We start from the raw sequence: 22,665 nt of genomic DNA, 5'->3' as shown, positions 1-22,665 counted from the left end.
TGCAATACCGAGGCTGCACATTTGACATTTACCGCAAACTCCAAACTCTACAAACGCTTGGCTTGATCAAAAGTTATGCTAAAAGCGCCTGAGAAGTGAGAGCCTACACAAACCAATTCAAACGCTCTATCCGCACGCTTCAATTTGGAACGTTTTGAGATTGTGTGGACGCAGCATAAAATTTTACAAAAATTATAGATATCTCACCGCCTTGTAATTGAAGGAAGCCAATACATGACTTAAGCGGCTGACAATTCTGTCAGCCGCTTAATATCATGGTGTAATTTACGCGGAACAATGCCGACATGCGCAGTTTAGACACGAAATCGACGAAAAAGTGCGAAGAAATGTCGTTTCATTCGTAAATGATCTAAAAACTACATTTTTTTAATATTTTTCAAACACGAAAATAGATGACAGTGACAATTGTCTAAAGGTTACATTTTCTTGTTAGGAGCGAGTTATCTTTACTAATCTATGAATACGATAAATTATTTTTATTATTTATTTTTTTTAACACGCATAACTTCTTGCACACACGTTTTACACAAATATAAACTTAGGAATAACTACACATACGCTTTTAACACAAAGACAACTTACGAATAAGGTTCGACCAGTGAGCTTAGTTCAGGGGTTCCCAACCTTTTCCTGGTCAGGGACCACTTTTATGTCATTCTTGTTAGCTGGGACAACTATGTGGGGTAATAAACTGTAATAATGAAACTGAAATAACAAATAAGAAATAATTTTAATTAAAATCTCAATAGGAAAAAATAAAAATAAATAATAATATTATAGGATAAATTTTGTACATATTAATGTGATTTTTGAGCTTAAATCTTCTTCACTAGTTGGGCTATCATGGGACTAATAGTATTCCTCAAAATTACATTCAAATTACCACTTACTTTCAAGCGACTCAACGCCTGCTAATTTTTTTTTTCCATTTTCTAATTTGTAATGACAAAAAAATATTTAAAAAATGTCAATTTTACATATTGTCAACCATGAAGTTATTTTTTTTTCATAAACACAATAGTTTTATTATATACAACAAGTTATCAACTTATTTACAATATATACTAAAATGAAAAACTAAAATATAAAAACAAAAACACTACCATAAAAAAAATTGTCACCATCACTGTCTTTGGGCAAGGTTCCCAAGACGCTGGCAGCATTTCTTCTCTGAATTGCTATACCAATTTCAAATTTAAAATTTAAAATCGTTGGCGGGCCATATTTTGGGCTCTGTGGACCACTGGTTGGGAGCCCCTGGCCTAGTTCAACTCCGCGTGGTTTATTTGCATGCATTGCATTGGAAGGACGCCGCACGCATACCGACGCGGATCATGTAGTAACTTGGAGATTTCCTGTATACAAGTACATGTGCGAAGAAAATGGAATAGTATATGAATAATCTATGCTATTTTCAAATTTTAATGGGACTGTATTAGTACTATGAAGAATTTTCGTGAAATTCGTTGCATTTTCTCTTTACGAATCTCTTTTTGTAACTGAAAAAAATAAATAAAAATATGTATAATATTCGTTTTGTAAAATTTACTAAACGGAAGGTTGGAAAGAACTAAACATATTGGGTGCGAAATGTCATCCTTAAGCCAAAAAAAGGAAACTCTATAGGCAATACCTGAGTACGCATTTTATCTTGGATATATTTATAGTTTCTCCATAAAACGTAATAAGCTTATTCGTTGATGCCCGCACGACGTGAAATACTTGATGAATTATAAACAAACAAAATATGCTTACACAAACGTGAATAATCGAAGACCTTGTAATTTAAAAATGACCTGAATGACGTCAATTGAAACGGGAAAAGAGAAATTCAAATTTCGAACAAATGAGAGGTCTTTGTTTATTGTTTGACGTTATATTAAGCATAGTGACTCAATAAAGGCTTAATGAATACTTGAATACTCCATAGGCTAAACTCTGCCTTTAATCGGGGGTCCGAGGTTCTAACCCTGATTTTCATAGTTATGTGCGTATTAGAAATTAATTACCACTCACTAAAATAGTGCGTTATATTTGAAGGAAATCTATACACCAGAAACTGATTTTAAAAGAAAAGTGAAAACTTTCAAAGGTGTTTCAAATCTACCAATTTGCACTTGGCCAGCGCGGTGGACTATGGATTAATTCCCTACTCTGTGAGGATACCTGTGCCCAGCAACAGTAATGAGTCGACGGCGAATTACTTGACACAATATTAATTTAATAACAAATTCAACTTAAAGTTGTGTGTAGTTCCACTGCATTGCTACACAAACTTCGCTATAAACAAAGACAAACATCGGTCCTATCCATTCCCCTCGGTGTACCGTGTAAAACCGTTTGAAAAACACACGTCGATATGGAATTGCAAGGGTGCAGAGACAAAGCAGGTGTCTACATAAACGGCATCTATTATGCAGTACTTTGTACATATATCCTTTTAATATTATTGCTAAATACACAATAACAGCTTAATATTTTATGTATGTTCATATACGAAAGACATAACTCCGAAATTCCACTAAGCGCGTAGTAACGAAGTAACTTAAGTTAATATTATGGCAAATCTTTTTTAAAAATAGAAGTTTACAATGCCCTAATTACAGGAACCACAGACAATTTACTCATGATGTCATATAAACTGCTAAATAAATTTTATTATTGGAAAACTTTCACACAAATCACCATTCGGCCTTAACCGATTGAGTCGTACGAAAATAAAACAAAAACCCAAACATACCCGAATTTAGGACGTACGCGAATTTCAGGTGGCGTTAAAAAAAACTGCGTAGATACCCAAGGCTGTTGTAGAGAGAACTTCACAACATAGTACGAAGGTCCCTGCTCCGGCAGACGCTCTGACTCAGCGGGCGCGCTTCCGCCTGATAGCAAGGTCACCGGCCGCGCACACACGCGCAACACACAACCACAGATGAAAGTAGTGAGAGTACAGTCGCGTGCAACGGTCGAACTGCGTAATGGCAGCATTCGATTTTTGAAATTTGAATTCAGGTAGAATTGATTTGCGCAGCCGATGCGAATGCTAGTTTGATTATAATTTACAAACAATAAGGAAAATCGGTTGATCGGAGAAATACAGAACTAACAATTTTTCATAAAGAGGAGAATTGTCTTAAAAATATTAAATTAATTCAAAATTAAGATACACAGTAACTCATGAATATTCAACGACAGGGTATGTGAATTGATAACTAATAATATAACGTATACTTAACGGTATTTTAGCTAAAATGATTTTTTAAATGTAATTAATCTACAAAGAGACTAATTAATTTGCATATTTGGGGAAACTGGCACTCTCTATTTATTTTAACTACGTACGTAATTATTTCAGATAGTTTCTATTTGAATTACCTAGATAGATGAATTAATAAAGTTATAAAAAGTTATTTCACTAACACACACAGACAATTTCAGCGTGAAAGTAGTGAGAGTATGTTCGAAGTTCGAACAACGCCTTTGTCGGCTGCGAGGTAATTTAAATCCTTTCTGCTAAGTGCATTCGATTTTTAAAATCAATTACGGCGACGGTTTACTAAGAGCATTTTGTAATAGGAACACCGTACTATGGTCAATAGAAATTGACTGACACAGTAAAAGTGTATTTTTTAGACAACTCACATTGTATGTCGTCAATGTTGCCATACATGAAATTTAAAAGTGGATTGTGCTTTTTTATATGAGTATAGACCGCGTAAAACTGCTAGTCCGCTCTGAATATAGAAATGAATCGCGTCGCCATAGCAAATTGTATGACTGCACCTGCTCGCAACAACTTCAGAGCGGACTAGGAGTTTGGCGCGGACTATACATGCAGTACACCTTACGGTAAGTGGCCATTGACGCATGTGGACATCTGGTCTCACCTAAGGTTAGTCACAGATGCGTTGCATCCCCTGAGAATAATTACCTATAGGATAAGATTATAGAGAACATGAGTGGATGGCAAAAGCCACATTGGCATTATGGGTTTCAAGTTATTGCACAAAACCGTTAATTAAACAGTTGTCTACCTAGATGAGTAACAAAATAGACGCTTAATGCAAGACACAACAATAGAGAGTGTGTTTCTGAGCCTATCATTTACTTCGTCTGTGGCTTTCAATATGAAACAAACTAAGCTTTATTCTAAGCTGTGTACAAATGTACCTACAGTCAAATAGAACGGTGAACGGAGTTTAGTTTTAGAATTCTAATGCACCAACATACCTATCTACATTCCACTGCATCTATTCGCACGTACGTATCAAGGTAGTGACAAAATGCCAAGAGACCGTCAAAACAAGTCTATTTCTGTTGAAATAAATTCGAGGTCGTACGAGATCTGCAGTCGAATTGCCGCCATTTTTATATGCTGTGCCATTTTTTACGCGCGAACGCAAATCCGCCGAGTCAAAGCAAACGCTGTTTTATGGGTCATGTAATCGGTTGGCGTAAAAAAGGATAGGTGGACGTTTTTAATTTCTTATTACAATTTAATGTGTCTTCAGCCTGTAATACGTCCATTTCAGAAGACCTCTGTACATTCCTCAATGAAGTTTTGAAAGGGGAAGTTTTGATCCGAAAGGTTCGTTAAATTACCCCTGAATGGGCGTATATATAAGGGCACCGGAGATCCCCCTTTCTTCGCATTGGCACCAGAAATAATGTATAAGGAGGACCGGTTTCTTTGTTTTCGCCTACAAATTTTGGAGACTAGATAAAAAATAGGAAATAGGGAGTAATTTATTGAAATGGATTTTAAACACAAATTGTAATTAGTAATATGAACTTTCAGACATTATTTTGATAGGTAACTCTGTTGTATTCATGTAGTATTTTCTTATAAAAAATAATTTAATTTATAAGCAGATTTTATGTGGAGCTTAAACCATCATAATAAAGAATAGGCTGTTACAACATAACAAATGAAATATGACCTTTTGTAGCTATTTATATTAATCGTAGCTTTACATTAACTACCTACTTTTAATGTATTTTTATATTTACTTCATAACAACAAGTAGGTATTGAATAACTGAAACTGGGACAAAAGTAGGACTTTGAACGGAGTTCCCGCACAGTAGGTACATTCACATTCATCTTGACAGACAAATTGTAACTAAAAACAGTAAACAAGATGTTTTTCGTATTTCGTAATATCTATCCACAGAGCTTAGTTAAGTAAAATACATAGATAGATCACTCCTAACAAGAAAGTGTAACCAGTATTGAGTATTGAAATTTTCGCGTAAATAAATTTTTGCCACGTCTCCGTGCTAAAATGTCTCTAAAATGTTTGAAATACTTATTTATTTATTACGTAATTTACGTAGTATTAGTTATTTATACGTAAATGTTTTTTAAATGTCTAGAATTAAAAAAATACTGGTAAATCAGCCTTTTGTGGTCATTCAATTTCAAGGCGATGAAGGTTTTTTTTTAATTATTTCACCTAACGATTAGGCAGACGTCCTATCTGATGGAAAGTAGTCAACGTCGCCTATGGACATTTGCAACACCAGAGGAGTCAATGCATCACCGGCTTTGTATGAGAGCTCTTTTTGCATCTTTTTTGAAGAGCCCCATATCATAGCGTTCCGGGAATACCTCAGGAGGAAGCTCATTTCACATCTTACACGCGGCAAAGACGTCCGTGAGAAAACCTTTGTCCCTTAAACTTAAAGGACCTAACCGGTCGGAGATCATTGGATCGTAGACGATTCGGTATCTTTCTATTTTACTTATCAAAGCCACAGAGTCAATAACACGGCATCGTGACCTAACCGCTAACTGTAAAATTAATGGCTAATTACAGCAGTAGTTCAGCGATTAATCAATTCCATCCGGCTTAGAGCAAACAATGAGCGAGCCGAGATCCTATTTCGACATTCATTTTGTAATTAAACCACAGACACAGATATGTATAGGTATAGATGTATAAATGCACAGTGCGATTCAGGGCGTGACTTCAACAGCATTCACCCCTGCACCTAAATGGTTTATAGACAAATTCATTAACCCCCTTCTCTATACAGTGTATACTCTTTTTTAACCTGAAATTCTAGATATTTACGGTAGAAAAATTCTGGCGTATATTAAGCCAATTTCTGTAAAAGTTACGTTCATTATCATCATGCAGACGAGCATACAGTCCACTTCATGATAAGTGGCTACTGCCACCCATGGACATCTGTAATCAACCCCAGATAATATACTCCTACCTGAGGTCAGCCACAGATGCGCCGCTTTTTAGGAACTATTCTTGATTCATTCTTATTATTTTCCCTCAATGACCTCTAAGTACAGGCGATTTGATTTGGAAAATGGTAGATCCTGGTAAATTGTACAGTCCTCATACGTTTGAAGGACAAAGTCGAAGAACTTAAAAGAGTATTTTAAAACAGCCATTTCTAGTCGTTATTATGTTTTGCGGATCAACCAATGCTGTAAGCGAATGGTTCATGTAAGATACGTGCTTGCGATACCAATTTTACACATGTATTTGTATAGGTACACATATGTTACTTTTGCTTATGTAATTCTTGCAATGTTGCTTAAATTACACGCACTTTAACTATGATCAAATTTTTCATAATGCGTTGATATATGACGATTTTGAAAGTAGGTACGATAACACATTGCAATTTTTATTTGATTTTTTTTTAATTAAGGAGCAAACAGGGTTTCAGTCCACCTGATGTCAAGTTCGTACAAACTCTATATTTTTTTCAATTTCTTTGTTTTTTTTTGCATTTTGACCTCAAAATTAGTTTTAAAAAATCACTTTATTCGCTATATGCAATCGCATCTTGACATGCTAGGAAGAAGATTTGAACTTTAGCAATGATTAATTTAATTCGAAGGGTTGACAATAGGTAACATTGTTAGACAAAATATTGCGTCGTTAAAATATGATAAAAATATTGGAAAATTAGTGAGAATATATTGTTACGGAGGCTACTCGAAATATCTGTGCATATTTTTGATAACAATTTAATCTACGTGAAAACGTTACTTAGATTTAGCTCGTACTTCAAAAATATTTCTTGCATTTATTATATGCATAAAAACATGAAAATCCAAGCTCACCGGTTACTACTACAAAGCGGAAGCTAAGAAAGAAGTCCGTTAAAATAATCGTCGCACATATTATATACACGTAAAATTTACTACCGATAGTTTAAACCAGTCTTCATAAAACGCTTCTAAGCCGAGCCCAGCCTTCTTGGGAAACTAGTCCCCGACAATCCGCTTTGCTTAATTTATTTTATTTCTAGTACTTAGCATAGTATTTACAAGTTATTTATGTGTTACATAAATTTTATTGCAAGGGCTTGTAACACATTTACGGTGGCAATCCATTATCATTAAATTGATTGAAATAGTTACGTTAAGAGAACAGATATTTAATTTGATAGTGGTTCTCAAACTTATTTCGTCTGTCGCGCACATTTAGAATCAATTATTTAGCGTGCCTGACTATCAAAAAGTGCAATTACAGTCTGCAGTGGCGACGAAGATGCAAAGAAACATCTCTACATTTCGCAATTTTTTCTAGGACCCTTGACTGCCTTTCTCTAGACTTTCTGCGCCTACGACGTTATCCTTATTGTCCACTTTGAGAAATACTGACTAGTTAGCCAAACAAATTGTTAATTGTAAAAGCTACCAAATAAGAAACAACATGATAATAAAAAGCTCCCAAAGCTAGTGTATCTTCCTACAGAGTACCGAGTACCGAGTGTTAAAATAACAGCCTACTTTTATATAACAGGAGAAGGACGTTAATCAAAGAACTTTAATCCATTAATTAGCACCTATAAAGGAACAGTTAAGTGCAATTAAGAATTTAATTATCACTTGCTATAATGATGAAGGAAAACGGTGTAAGGAAACAAACTTAGTTGAAACTTCCTCCATTCCAAGGAAATGATAGTACGAGTATAATTGACTTTATATACAACTAAAAATATACAAGTTGTCAGCCTGGACATTTGCAGTGCTGGACACGGGTCATCTTTTAGTCTGAAAAGGCTCAGGATAGCTAACTTGGTCAAGAATTGGTAGACTGCGTGTTAGAAATTAATTATCCCGTGCTTAACCTGCACACCTGAGAAATATTTTAAGAAAACGTTCTCAAAGGTATGTAAAGTCTACCAAAACGCACTTTGATGGTGGACTACGGCCTAACCCTTCTCATTCCAATTCTGGGAAGAGACCAGTGTCCAGCAGTGAGACAGTAATGGGTTGACGACACACTTTGGAAAGTTACATCATACGAGGCTATCAGAGTTCATACGAGTTAACCAATGAGTAAACTTCAAAACATTTAACGGGCGTCACCCGTTGAGGTTAATTCGTTTTTAGGGTTCCGTACCAAAAGGGTAAAAATGGAACTCTATTCCTGAGCCTCCGCTGTCTGTCCGTCTGTCACAGCGCTCTATCTCTGGAACCGTAATAAACGGACACATGAAATTTAGTGACCGCTAAAACATCAAATAGTAAAAATAAAACATTTCTTCAGAATAAATGGGGGTCGCCATACAAGTAAACTTTTTTTTGTGTTTTTTGCTTAATCTACTGAATAGGAATAAATAGACAGTTCAGATTTTCACAATTTATCACAATGTATGTATGTATTATGTAATTTTTATAGCTGCTATAACAAATAAGTACCTACCAAAAATAAAAAGCAAATGAAAATTTGGTGGATGGAACCCACCGTGTGTGCGAGTACGATTCGCATTTGTCCAATTATTAATATCATATTTTCCTGTTACAGTTTCATAAGTGCTTTCCAATATCATCTGTACGTACGCCGCCTTACCACCCACACAAGGGTATTGTGGACGGCATCATTTACATACATGAATGGTGTGTCTGTGTTCAAAGTAGTTTTACTACTGGTACCATTCCTTTTAAAGAATGTAGTACAACTTTGAAGTTGTCAATTAAATTATAATAGTAACATTTTTAATGTAAACCTTTTTAGTTAACCTTTTTAAAAGAGTAATTACATTATTTACATTTATGTATTATTGTTTTCACACGTGCAAATAAGGAAAGTATATTGGGGATACCACTTAAGGATCTAGTTTCGTGGGTGTCATGGACACGCAAGGAAACACGCAGTACAGAAATTTTATATCAGATATCTGTTTGATCGGGGATCGAACCTGGAACCCTATCCGTCGGCGTTCGGCGCCGTCAATTACTTTGACAGTAGATAAGACAAGAATAAGATAAGTATACACTTATTTTTGTATAAAAATAAATCTTTACACAAACTACGTTACATAAAGAAGCATGCACCATATACCAGCACATACGATAAATGTTTTCAAACCAAAACCCGCCAGTTAGCAGTCGCTGGAAGACGTCAATCATAGTTCAGCATTATAATGGACAGATCAAGATGGCTACGGCACCACGGCGATGCAGGCTGTCACTGCGATCTAACGAGCCTTCAACTCAGCGGCGAGATAAAACAGATCAGTCGAACCACGCTAGTTAATGAGACAGGAGAATGTATCTTATTGTACAGCTGCAATGTAAGGATTGCTATACTGTTATTGCAAATAACTGGTAAAATAATTACAGTGTTAAGCTCTGTTGTGTTTGGCTTGTAAGGTGTTGTAAGGTAAATCGTTCCAATGTCATCCTCCGGAGTAGCAGCACTAGCAGCACATCTGTAGCTAACATCAAGTAGGACTATAATCCTACTTTGATGTTTTTTTATACTATAGGAGTAACAGACGAGCACGCAGTCCACCTGATGGTACGTGGCTACTGCCGCCCGTGGACATCTGTTATCAATCCCAGATAGGATTAGATATTCCTGCTTGAGGTCGGCCACAGATGCGCCGCTACCCCTGAGGTCTAAGCTGGAACGCCTCGGAAAAGTCTGTCTCCCTTACCACACCCTTCAAAACGGAACACAGCAGCGCCAAACACTACTGTTATTAGGTAGAAATAGGTGTGGCGGTGGTGCCGCCGGAGTCAAACCACAAAGGGCTCTACCACCTTCAATTATATTATAGATTATAGTAGACCATGAGCAATTACCACTTGTGCAAGTTCACCTGGATATGCTCATTTGCTACTCCATAATAAAAATAAATTTGAGGTTAGAATTCTTGTTTCATCTCACTGCTGGGCGCCGGTCTTACCTTATAATCGGGAGAGACCTGAGGGCACCACGAGTCTTCGAGGCGGGCTGATGGACAACGATTCGTGTTAGTGGTTAAACTATGCGAGATGTTTTCAATCAGGACGGGATAGTAGCTAAGCCTATCAGTATCAAAAATTGATAATTAAAGAGACTGTATCAAGAATTAATTATTAATTAATCAACTGTACATGATGATTATCCTTAACTAATTTAAACACAAGTTTCAGTGTAAAGTGAATATATGATGTTCCGAATACCGCATATTTTAGAGACTAATTTCTTACACTGGATTACTATTTTGTTATTTATTTAAAGGTTCAGAAGTTCGGAAGTTATTTACATTTTACGTATTTTACGTATTCTTTGTTTTAACACAAAATGTATGTATGTGTGTTATTGTGGGGCATGTGGGGTAAAAGGTCATTGCACTAACGCATTTCAACTTTACAAATGAACGCCCTTGTTTCGTAACAATGGTAAACTAGGTAGCTTATCTGATAACGTTAGACCAGTTTAGTTTGAGCTTTCTGGTCGCGGTTCTATCCCATAGTTAAGTTACTGTTTGAGTTTTAGCTTTAATAAGTATTGCAGAGAGGAGGACCAGTATAAATGACCTCTTTAGTATGGTGATGGAGAAGTCAAGCTATATATAGGTAAAAGCGATTTTAATCTATGTATGTTATCGTAGTAATATACATATAAGTACATAGTTCCACAGACTTGTACAAAATACATTTTTTTAAATTTTATTTCTGTAAATGTGATAAAACTTAATTCGATAGAGGCAGAACCACCGCTACCACTGCACCCTATTTATAGCAGAATTTGCTTCTGTAAACGGCTTTGAAGAGTAAAAGCCCATATAGACACTTTTATAGCAGGAGTTCTAACTTAGGCTTCTTTAGGGCGGTGACTGTAGATACTTCTGACTTTTGTTCCCGTGGTTTATAACTAGATGTCCATAACTCCATACCATGTAGTAATTATTTGAAATCCAGTTAAGTTAGTTAAATATATGAGTAGTTTTCACAATGTAAATTACAGAAATTCTAACAAAATATGTATTACAATTGAAAATACTATCAACACAGAGTATTATTAATGTTTACACATATATACCAAAGGTCATAATGAAGTTCTAAATATTTATATACAAACATAGCCAAACAATTTCACAAAAGTTTTAACCATATGTTTGAGCGTAATTGTGGTTTCATGTTGTGAAATAATGGTTCGCGTTTGCAACACGATTTATATGCAAACGAAACTTATTTTGTTAATTAAATCCGGTCGGTTGGTGTCTATAATTGATATATCAAAATCTTGGCCTTGATATGCAAGTTTTTGTGCGAACGTGTAGCTAGACGGCTCTTGAGAGGCCCCCGATATTATTAGTATTATGAATGCATAGGAATCGTACAACATGATGCGTTGAATTTGACAATAGAGAGAGAATTACATATTTGTGACTTGTGTTGAAAGCTGAAAGGTAATTTGGTGGTCTAGATAAGTCGTAGTGTTGTTGTTGTGTTAGTGTTGTTGTTGTCAATTGCACCCTATAATTGCTTAATAATGATGTAATTACTTAAACTATAACGAACTTACAACGTTCTTATGCAAGATTGTCTTTCAAGGGTAGGGTTGCCAGAAAGAAAAATAAAAAGAGGGCAGTTATATAGATATTTTAATTATAGAAGTGTAAAAAATCTGCCAAATGGGCATGGGCAAGTTTGTCGATTGATTTCTCTTGCTAATAATGTATATGTAAAGTTTTATATACACGACAAATACTAACAAAACTTTATTTCCTATGACGAAAAATAGGGCGTTACAGATTGATAAAAGAAAAATAATCTTAAATGAAAATTTCTGTTGAAAAAATTAGGTCCAATGAAAACACAATGGAACAAGAATAGAGCCGCTATGAAACAAAACAATAGAAAGTTCTTTGAGACTTACCGCGAGCAATTTTCCCTTTTTTGTAGGGCTCATTGAACAAAAAGAGAACAGATTAGTTACAGCTACTAAAAGTACTACGTATGTGCTAATTTACTTTAGCGGGAAAACAAATTCAAAAAAGTACCTCGGGAAGAATTTTCATAAATAAAATAAAGTCACATCCATATTCCTATTTAATGGTTAAGGAGTAAAGACTTTACACCCTACATAACTATATTATCAATCCTTATTATTATGTTTTTCCGGCGCAATAAGGTGGTTCATATTCATATTGCAATTGATTTCTTATAGTCCTTTGAATGTTTTTTGATTTTGCTATTACTACTTCAATTACTTCTTGAATAAAAATAATCTATTACGTACTTTGTGTATGGGTAAATTGGAAAGTACTTCATATACAGTTCCATATACATATAAATCGCTTCCATGTCTAAAAAAAATACTTTTAACATTGAAATAAAAATTAAACATAATATTTTAATCGTAGGTAAAAACAACGGTCGTGTTTATAAAAATCGTGCCAGATTCAATCCGCTACTATAATCACGTACAAAATCGCAGTTTCATCATAATATCGTAACATTCTAACTGGAAGTACCGTTAGTTGTATGCGACGGCTGAATGTATTAAACGAATAACATATCGTATTACGTACCGTACAGAAACAATATGTAGATACCTATATAGGTATTCAGATAATTTGAAGGTTAGAACTCTTTGTGGCTCAAGTGTGTCATCATATACAGATTAAAAAAGAGAAAAAAAGTTACATGCAGTCCACGCGGCAAGTGGCGACTGCAACCTATAGACATCTATAATCAAACACAGATAATATACTTTTCTGAGGTAGGCTAAGATGTGTTGCTATCCGTGAAGACTAAGTTGGAACTCGGATAGTATGTCTCCCTTATCACACCCTTCTAAGTGAAACAGTAGTATTTCACATCGAAGTTATGACGTAGAAACATCGTAGAAATAGGTGTGGCGGCCGTGCCTCCCGAGTCGAACCACAAAGGGTTCTAATATAACACCTTCTATTTCTCCCTACACAAGTAGGTTTTTGTTTATTTTAAGGGCTGCAAGGGCTGCATATATTTTGTACATGTGAAGCGATCTAATTTAGTAATCGGGTATAGTAGAGCATTTGTAATTAATTTCTAGGATTCCTGTATTTCGAGACTATGAAATTAATCGAATCACATTCTTGGGTGCTTGCTAATTTTATACCATATAAATCTAATAAGGTATAATTTTAAGAGTTTGAAAACAGGTGTCCCATAGAGACAAGCCGGCATTCCGTGCAAACGTTCCGGATTCGATTCCAGTCAAGATGAAACTCAAATAATTTATTAAATTACATCATGTTACATAATATATATTTTGCTTTTGGGCGTTTGTGCATTTATTTGTTTGTCCATGACAATGGGAACCACAACCTGAATAAATGTTCCTATATAAAATAAGTTGTTTGAAAACAACAATAATGTTAGAGATGTAGTTAAGTAGTCTCAGTATGTATTTGATGTATGTAAAGAAAGAAGCTTGCTTCCATTGTCTTAATATGTACCTCAGATTTTTATAACCGTCTCGTGATATGTCTATAATCGTACTTCTAAGCTAAAGTATCCCAATATTAAACATAAACAGAAAAAAATGTTTCAATTAAACAAAAAATATTGTTGTTATCCGAGGCTAAACACTTGAGCACGCGAGCGTCGACCAAAACAAACGTAAGGGCCGGAGAGCGAGGGGCGGTGCGGTGTGGCGGCGCCGGCGGGGGTGCGCACCCTTCGCGTCACGTGACGAGCGACCTTCAGGCGGCGCACCGACCTTGAGGCGCTCGCCCCGCGCGGGTCAGAGGTGAATGCACGCGCCGCCCCGCGCCCGCGCCCCGCTGCCTTGCCGCGGCCCCTTCTTGCCACTCACCTCCACTATCCTCCACTCATCCTCAGGCGCCAGCCTTCGCCATCATCCCGACCTCGGCCACCCTCCCTCCTCGAACAGGTATCCGCGGCACACCTTTCCCATAAAATATCACCGACAAGTTTATTGACATCGAGTCGCTCCAACGATTGCGCAAATCTTACTAATCTCGTACAATTTACACACATCCACTGACGACGTCCGTATAAAACACTTCTCGTACAAAATATACCGTCTGTTCACTCAAAAAATACTACTAAACAAGAAAAACATTGAACACAACGCGTCAATTTACGCAACGACTACACCATGTCCTCTCACCTCCGCAAAACAAAGCGGAATAACTTGCCTGCTCCTGCGAGTTCGATTGAACTGACATCTCGTGAGTTGCATTGAAACACTTGAAAAGTTGAAAGCGCTAACACAATGGGTTACAGAGCCATCTAGTGGGAGTTTAAATAGTTTTTAATAAAACAGAAACGTCACATTAGTTTGACATTACTTTTAATTTTGTATTTTATTTTCTTAGTTCCTAAACTACATGTATTCAATTTATTTTTGTAAAAATATTAATGACTATAACGGTGTTTATTTTTTTTATGATTATCTTATTAAACTGTACAAAAATGACATTCACGTGACTCACTCAGGCAGTATGTCATGTGAAGTCTTTGTTTAAAAAGTAGTCTAATCAAAGTAATCAAACTGGAACAGCTGTGAAATCTGCGAGTCGCAATGGAATCGTAGTTTTTGTTGTTTTGTCCGAGAATAAGACGAATTAGTTGAGTCATTTGATTGTGTGCGAATTGAGCTTCGTGTTATATAACGTTAAGTGCAATTGTGATTTTTTTGGCGAAGTTTTAATAATGAAACTCGTGTTAAATCCTTGAGGTCGCGTCATTAATTAAACAGTGTGGTTTACGGAGTATTCAAGGCTGTACCAATAAAAGAGCAGTGCTGTTGGACTATTATGATAATCACGAAGACATAATGGTTGAGGATAATGATCACGATTATGGGCGGAGTACGAATAAAAATATATTGTTGAAGATTGTAATCTTAGGGGATGGCGGGGTAGGAAAATCCTGTTTGATGAGCAGGTTTATATCGAATCACTTCGATGACCACAACTTTCACACGATAGGAGTCGAGTTCATGAATAAGTCGATAGAAATCAATGGAGCACAGTACACATTACAAGTAAGTTTTTTCATTCAGTCTTTAAGGAAAATAGTGTTGCTTTAAGGAAACTCTACAACTCGTTCTAAGTATAATGGTAATATTCTAGACAATGATATGATAAATATGATGTGTATTTCTAATTTATTCAATACTTTATTGATTATCATTTACAACAATAAATTATTACACCAGTCTGCTGTGACTAGTGACGGAAATTGGACAAAAATCTGTGATTAAAAAAAAATATAAGTAATTATAGGATTTGTCACCAAAAAGTTGTATTCTGAGTTTAATGTACCTTATTTTTCTACCCTAAATCTAAATTTTACAATAGACAATATTTTTCTTTATATTTTTTTTAGAAAAACAAATGGGGAATTTTTATCTTTTGAAAGATTACCCACGAGCCCACGACAAGACAAAAGTTCTAGGTACATTCCCCAATCATTCAAATGCCTAAACAATGAATGTAGTCATTGTATTAGAAGTTTGTGTGGGTATGTGGGTGTGTATTTGTTTGTTTGTATAACAGGGAATCGTTCGAAAAAAATTGTCCTATCCATGAATACATACTACTCCCACATGAATGTATACTAAATAAAGCATATGAAAATATTGAGATGCACAAAGTGGATTTGCCAAATTTGAGCCCAACTCACACAGTAGTGTATATAATGATAATTCCATTCCATGGTCGATAATAAAAGATACTTTGGACAACAATGTTTAATAGCAGCTGTTATAACAAATGATTCATTCATAGATCTAAACAAATATTAATCATTTGAAGACCTACTTTAATAAGTGTGTAAAAAGAGCCCATAAGTCCCATAATTCAATCTTATCTTTCTTATTTCTTTCCTCTTGTCTACTCTAAATATAAAAAAAAAGATTACATTAAATATTAAAAAAACTTTGTCACTTGTTGTAATTAACAATAATTTTTGATAAAAACGGTATTTTTTTTTACTTGACCTTTATTATCATTGCAGACATATCATAAAATTTCAAAAACAAGTTTTCCATTTAGATATACTAATATGCATTATGAGCTTGGAAAATAGCATTTATATTGAAATCACTCATCGGCGCTTGTGGTTAATATATTTATAATTTACTAGCTATTTTATAAATAACATGAGCACTGATTTTCCTCAAAATAAAAAAAAAGTGTACTGAAATTGACTTAACATATTATATGTTAAGTGCTTCTTTTTTTATAATTTCTTATTGATTAGTACACATCGGATTGCATTAACAAAAAGCCCAAATTAAAAAAATATATATTGCAGGTTATTTAATAAATTATTATTGATGAGATGATTATTCTTATACATATTTATTAAAATAATTAATTAGCAGAAGAATTAAGTGCAAATATGGTGCAATTTTGGGATGGGCATAGAATTCATTTTTAAACACTTAGACTTACTGGTTTTTGTTTTTTTTTTTATTTTCTGGTGTATTATCAAATTTTCCACTCAGTTAAGTTCACATTATTAATGTATATAAGATTTTCTCAATGTGCCACCTTATCTATGTTCAAATATGATATCACTCCTGTGTAGGTGTTACTAGGTGTGATAATGCCTAATTGTTTGCAAATCATTTAAGGATCACCTGATAACTGCACAATGTCATTTAAATTCTTGCCGCTGAAATAATAATGTTGTATCTTGATGACATTTACTGATCATAAACTTTTACAACTATATTAAAGTGGTCAAAAAAACATATGGACATAATAATTAAAATTGCAAATGGAATCAATCCTGATTAGCTTGCTTCATTTGCATTGGAGCAGCATGTTTTTGAAGGCGATAAAACCCTCTGAATTTTGACTACAGCAGTACCAATGCCACACCTATTTCTGCCTAATAACAGCAGTGTTAAGTGCTGCTGTCTGGTTTGTAGTGCGACATACTGTTCCTTTGCATTCCAGCTCAGTCCTCAGGGGTATCCGCGCATGTTATCATCATCATAGATAGTCATTACATTATCTGAAAAACCTCTTTTTATGTGAGTTTACAAAATAAACTATCTCTAAATATTCAATGTCAATACTTTGAAAGCAAGTCTTACATCTGTGTGACCTAGAACATGACATTGGTCTTACTAACTTGTAATTGTATATTGCCTTGAGCAGCGGCTATCAGATTCATTGTGGTAACCTGTTGCTCTATTCTCAAAGATGTACATGTTATGACACAAATACAAGTATTAATGAACAAACAAGTATGTGTCTTATCACTGACACATGTGGAACTCTGAATTAGAACAAGTTTAAGGAAACTTTATACTATATTTTAGTAGTTATTGAGACACTTGTTTACTTGATTTATATTTTATTGTTAGTAGAAAACGAATTAAAATGCGTTATGTTTGTGACGAAACTCAAAGATTCCAATCTTACCTGTAGAACTTAATAAATGTGTATATACACACGAGCTTATCTACAGACTTTTATTTTGTTTTTTTTCCTGAAAAATATAAGTTTGTTAGAACACATTACAGTGTGTTCTAACAAACCTTTACATGTTTTTTTTTAATAAAATGTATTTATTTGTGTAGATCAATAGGCCTTAATAAATTAATTGTCTTTGTCAGTTACAATATTTTTTCTTACACCACTGGGATTCGAACCTCGGTCCTCTCGATTATGGGGCAGAGTTTCAACTACTAGGCTATCACTGTTTAGTTCGGAATACATAATGTATAAAATATAAATCATACCAAATTCCAGATATGGGACACAGCTGGCCAGGAGAGGTTCAAGTCACTCCGGACTCCATTCTACCGGGGCACAGACATATGCATTCTCGCATATGCGATCGATGACCGAAGCTCCTTCAACAACATCAAGATGTGGCTAAATGAGTTTCTACATTACGCTGGCGTGAAGAATGGTATTGAGAAGTTTCCTTTCATGGTTGTTGGTAATAAGGTATGAAAAAATCTTATTTATTTACTTTTGAAGTGTTAGCTCGTCTAGTAGCACCACCGCCGCACTTACTTCTGAGATCGCTGTAGCGGTGTTATATTAGGGTATGAATGAAAAAATAAGGCCGACTTATATGCAGGAATCATCTGAGTCCACAAAGAAATCGAGATATTCGTTATTGATTTCTAATAAGTATTCCTACCTATTTGAGGTTGCATGCAAAACGTACATAACTATTTATTAATTATTGTTTCCTTAAGTACTATTTGAGTTAGCTATCCAGACGCGGGGCTTTTACCACTATATTATTTTGATTGCCATACGTTGATCAAATACAGTACTGTACTGTACTACGAAATTTTCAATTGCGAACCTTTTATATTTCAGTCAGACGTGTCTTCAAAAGACAGAGAAGTGTCCCACGACCAGTTGAAACAGTGGTGCGACGAAAACAAAATCGGTACATACATTGAAACCTCTGCAAAGACAGACAGCAATGTGGTGGAAGCCTTCTCGTTAGCGGTTCAAAGGTAAGCGATTTAGATTTTACAGTTAGAATCCGACTGAAACTGGTCTTCAGCCGAAAGCGAAACCGAACTTTCGGCCTCGCTCTGAGTAACCGAACTTTCGGTTGGTCACATTATAATACAGAAGTGCAGTCGAACATGCAGTCCACTTGATTGTGAGTGGCCATTGCAGATCGTACACATACGCAAATAACCTCCGATAGGATTACAGTTCTATCTGAGGACAGTCATGGATGTATTGTTACCCCTGAGGACTAACTAGGACACATGGGGGCAATGCGGTGGAAGTGCATTTAAAGTCGGATCAGTTTTTCCACCTTATAATTAGTTAAAAGTGTCTGAAGTACGACATTCTATAGAGCTCATATAACTTCATAAATAAAACGCATAGAATATGGTTTCCATTTCTAGACATTCACTGCTGGACATAGGCCTTTCTTAAAAAGGGTCCCCCTTTAAAGATAAATGTCAGAGAACCATGCTCATAACATGACTCGACTCCCATAGTAGCCTCTTATAATATATGATGCTGACATCATACAGCAATTTGTGAAATGTATGTACTATGTATAGTATGACTAAGTAGTAAATCTCTGTTACTACGACATTTTTATATTTAGTAGGTACTCCAAGATAATAGGCAAGACACAGTAGTTATTATAATACTATGCATTGTTTTGTTAATTACCGACTTAAATCCATTTATTTTTATGTTTTGCTTGATATTTATAAAAATACAAATAAAACGAAGGCACCGTGTTCGTTTCTTTTCTACTGTTATTTTATTTTATATGTACTTTAAAACAGTGAAAAGAAAAAGGTTAAAATCTTATATATAAAATTCTCGTGCACAATGTTAGTTACCGTACTCCTCTAAATTCTCTAATTTTTAAATGCATATTCAGTAGCTCTGAGAATCGGCTACAATCTATTTTTCATACCCCTAAGTGATAAGGGATGTTCACCCCACACCACCCACACCCCGGCAAACACGTTTGCCGGGTCAGCTAGTAAAATATAATGCCATCAAAAACATAACTTAAAAAAGCCAAGTCTCGCAACTCAATTCTTCTACCGTAAAACGTTGTGAGATCCGTGTAATACAAACTCGGTAATTTATTCAGTCCCTGCTTTTAAGGGACTTGTCTGTTACGTAACTGTCTAACCTAACAATATCTTATGGGACTATATCAGTATTAAAAATCTTTCATGTTTTAAATAAATAGTTTGACTTGGCAATCATAGATCTAGCTGGTATTATTAAGATAGATACGCGTAGAAGTGAGGTGTATATGGGTAGAATTTGAAATGTTACTTAAAAGTCTTATGCATTTTTTCTCAGGTGGGCCGATCTAGAGCAAAAAGCGGAGAAAGAGTTAAGATTACTCCATCACCCTGACACAGTGAAGCTACACGGTTCCAGCCCAGTATCCGGCTTCCGGGCGACTTGTTGCTCTCGGTTCAGTGACGTGTGAGCTATCGTTAGTTGTTGTACTAACTATGGGAGGATGTCTCGAAACTCTGCGTAGATGGCGCTTGTAGTATGTCAAACTGTCAAGTTAAATCAGTCAGCGAACAGTTGACTATGATTAAAAAATATTTATATCATCATAGAAATGTTAAGATTTTGGATTAATTGGGGTATGTCGGAGCTGGGGCAAAAACTTACGATTGTATAGTAGGCTAATTTGGTCTAATTTAAAAAAATGTGGTATCGTTTTGTGGCGTGGTGTTATATGTTGCCAGTTGAAAATGTAATTTAGTTAATTTAGCTTATATTTTCAACCCTGAAGTTTTACCCCAGCTCTGCAACTCCAACTACATTGTTATGAATTGTATTTACATACTCGCCGAGGACAGACGAGTAGGCGCGAGTACCAGAATGTAAATAACTCAAACGGGAGAATTGGTCCCTAGCCACAAGGTTCGTCCGTCTTCTTTGGGGTGTAGATTTTTCATCGCGAAAATGTACTCGTTCAGTGAGTTGCTCGTGCGATTGTTCGCGAGTATGTAAATCTAGCATTACACACACTACATTTCATTTGGAATGATGTTACGGTGACACAGACATAAAATACACACACATAATTCACACGTGTTTTTATTTTGTTGTTATGGCAGTTGTATAGGAAACTGTTTTTTTCGCTGCTTCTCATTTACGTCCGTTATTAATAATTAATCTATCCAATATTTTGCTTATCAAATACCAAAGTTTGTAAAATTTGCCTACAACAATTTTACTGTCAAATTTCAATATTTGGTGTTTTGCTCACCAATTGGGTAGATTGAACATTTAACAGGAGTATGAAGTTGAAATGTAGTATATAACCGTCCTTATTTTATTTTTATCACCATTAACAAATAATATATTAAATATTATAATGAACAATAGGGTCTATAAATAAATATGTATACCGCCTTAGAAACTATTTATTTACATTAGTTGTAATAATTATTTTTATTGACGATTATTAATGTTAAGGAAGAACTTTTATATCGACGGGTGGATTTTCAATTTAAAGCACTTTAAGTAGGAGTTATGTAGTTTGCACATATTGTCTCGATTTATTTTTAGATATTCTTACCTAATAACCCGGAATTTGGTGGACGCACTGCCGTGCGTCTGGATGCATATTATGTTAAACTAAGTAGAGTTATTAGAATGTATTTAGGGAGAATTCTTGGGATGAAATGTATTCCTGTAAAATGATTGTCAATTTCATGAATATCAATTAAATTTGATTAAAGGATTAAAAAACATATTAATGGCATCTAAATAATATTGTTAATGATTTTTATTAATTTAAATGAATATAAAATCTACAACATTCAAATAGGGAATCTCGGAAGATGAAATCTATAATAACAGTAACTGTTATGTTGTACCGATTATTTTTAATAATGTATACTATTAGTATAGGGCGTTTACAATTTTATATTTTATTTTTGGTTGTGAAATAGTATTTTGGAGATGAGCATAGATTTTAACGTCATACATTACGTTCCACTAGACGACCATAACGACCGTGCTCTATTCTCTATAGCACACACATTTTCTGGTTTCTTACAAAGAAGTAAGGACTACTTATAATATAATATAATCGTAATACATGACCAATATTGCTATTATATTAAACTATATAATAACATCATATCAATCACTTTTATGTAAAATACAAAAAACTAACTTTTTTAATTTATTTTAATATTTTACTTTTTAATAAAAATTTTGTTATATATAATTTTGAATAAATATTTGTAAATAATGGAGGAGTATCGTGTAGCTCATTTCGTCTATTTTCGATATACTTTCTTTGCCTAGCATAGGCTTGCAATGCAATAGTCTAAATAATATTAATTGTTTGAAATAAACATATTATTTTATATCACGGCGTGCGTAAATTGACGTTTTACGCACGCTTCGCGTGCGCAAAACCCCCATTTCCGACCCCGTAATATAAAATTTTATACAACACGCGGACGAAAAATGTTTTTCTGACTCGTGTGATTGCAGTCCTCGCCTGCGGCTCGGCCTGCAAACTCACACTTGTCAGAAAAAAATTTTTCGTCCTCGTATTGTAATGTACTATTAAACCCATTTACCGGAAATGCCAAAGATACAAAAAATAACTTAAACATAGTAATGTAATACATTAAACTGTATATTTTTTAAATATAAGATCTGTATTATCAGCAAAATAACTTTAGACGCAACAGGTAATTTAAAATTGAAATTAAGGAGTTCAAGGTACTAACCAATATCATATCCAGTAATATTAGAATTTACAATTAATAAAACTTTTTATAAGAAACAAAAAAAGACCAAAATGCTAACGATCTTTATGTTGTTCCTGTACAGGATGTTTAAGAACTATATTTTTTAAATTAAGAAGTTGAAATTTTGAGTCCTTAAGAGAATCAAAATTTTATCAGATTTC

The 22,665-nt window shown here is 34.7% G+C and overlaps 2 protein-coding genes across 2 annotated transcripts in view; one reads left to right on the top strand and one right to left on the bottom strand.

Moving 5' to 3' along the window:
• The window catches only part of Hr39 (nuclear hormone receptor FTZ-F1 beta), a 57,544-nt gene extending 43,117 nt beyond the window's left edge, over positions 1–14,427 (bottom strand). Inside the window, exon 1 of the mRNA XM_073079134.1 lies at positions 14,081–14,427. The gene's annotated coding sequence lies outside the window, so the exon portion shown is untranslated. The remainder of the gene's footprint in view (positions 1–14,080) is intronic.
• Positions 14,428–14,755: 328 nt separating this feature from the next.
• Positions 14,756–20,468, top strand: Rab9 (RAS oncogene family member Rab9). The gene is made up of 4 exons (XM_073079133.1): positions 14,756–15,277; positions 18,003–18,203; positions 18,588–18,730; positions 20,070–20,468. The coding sequence occupies exons 1-4, from the start codon at positions 15,068–15,070 to the stop codon at positions 20,200–20,202; spliced, it is 687 nt and encodes a 228-aa protein (XP_072935234.1). The 5' UTR covers positions 14,756–15,067; the 3' UTR covers positions 20,203–20,468.
• Positions 20,469–22,665: the final 2,197 nt, after the last annotated feature.

Source organism: Epargyreus clarus, unplaced genomic scaffold (genome assembly GCF_041222505.1).
Source record: "Epargyreus clarus isolate Ecla_fem2 unplaced genomic scaffold, WU_Ecla_fem_2.2 ptg000014l, whole genome shotgun sequence".
NCBI lineage: Eukaryota > Metazoa > Arthropoda > Insecta > Lepidoptera > Hesperiidae > Epargyreus > Epargyreus clarus.
This window is presented reverse-complemented; position numbering and strand designations above follow the sequence as displayed.

Coding starts and splice junctions, on each gene's coding strand:
- Rab9 (XM_073079133.1), top strand. CDS start 15,068: ATGGTTGAGGATAATGATCACGATTATGGGCGGAGTACGAATAAAAAT. Junction 15,278..18,002: donor GAGCACAGTACACATTACAA/GTAAGTTTTTTC, acceptor ACCAAATTCCAG/ATATGGGACACAGCTGGCCA. Junction 18,204..18,587: donor TCATGGTTGTTGGTAATAAG/GTATGAAAAAAT, acceptor TTTATATTTCAG/TCAGACGTGTCTTCAAAAGA.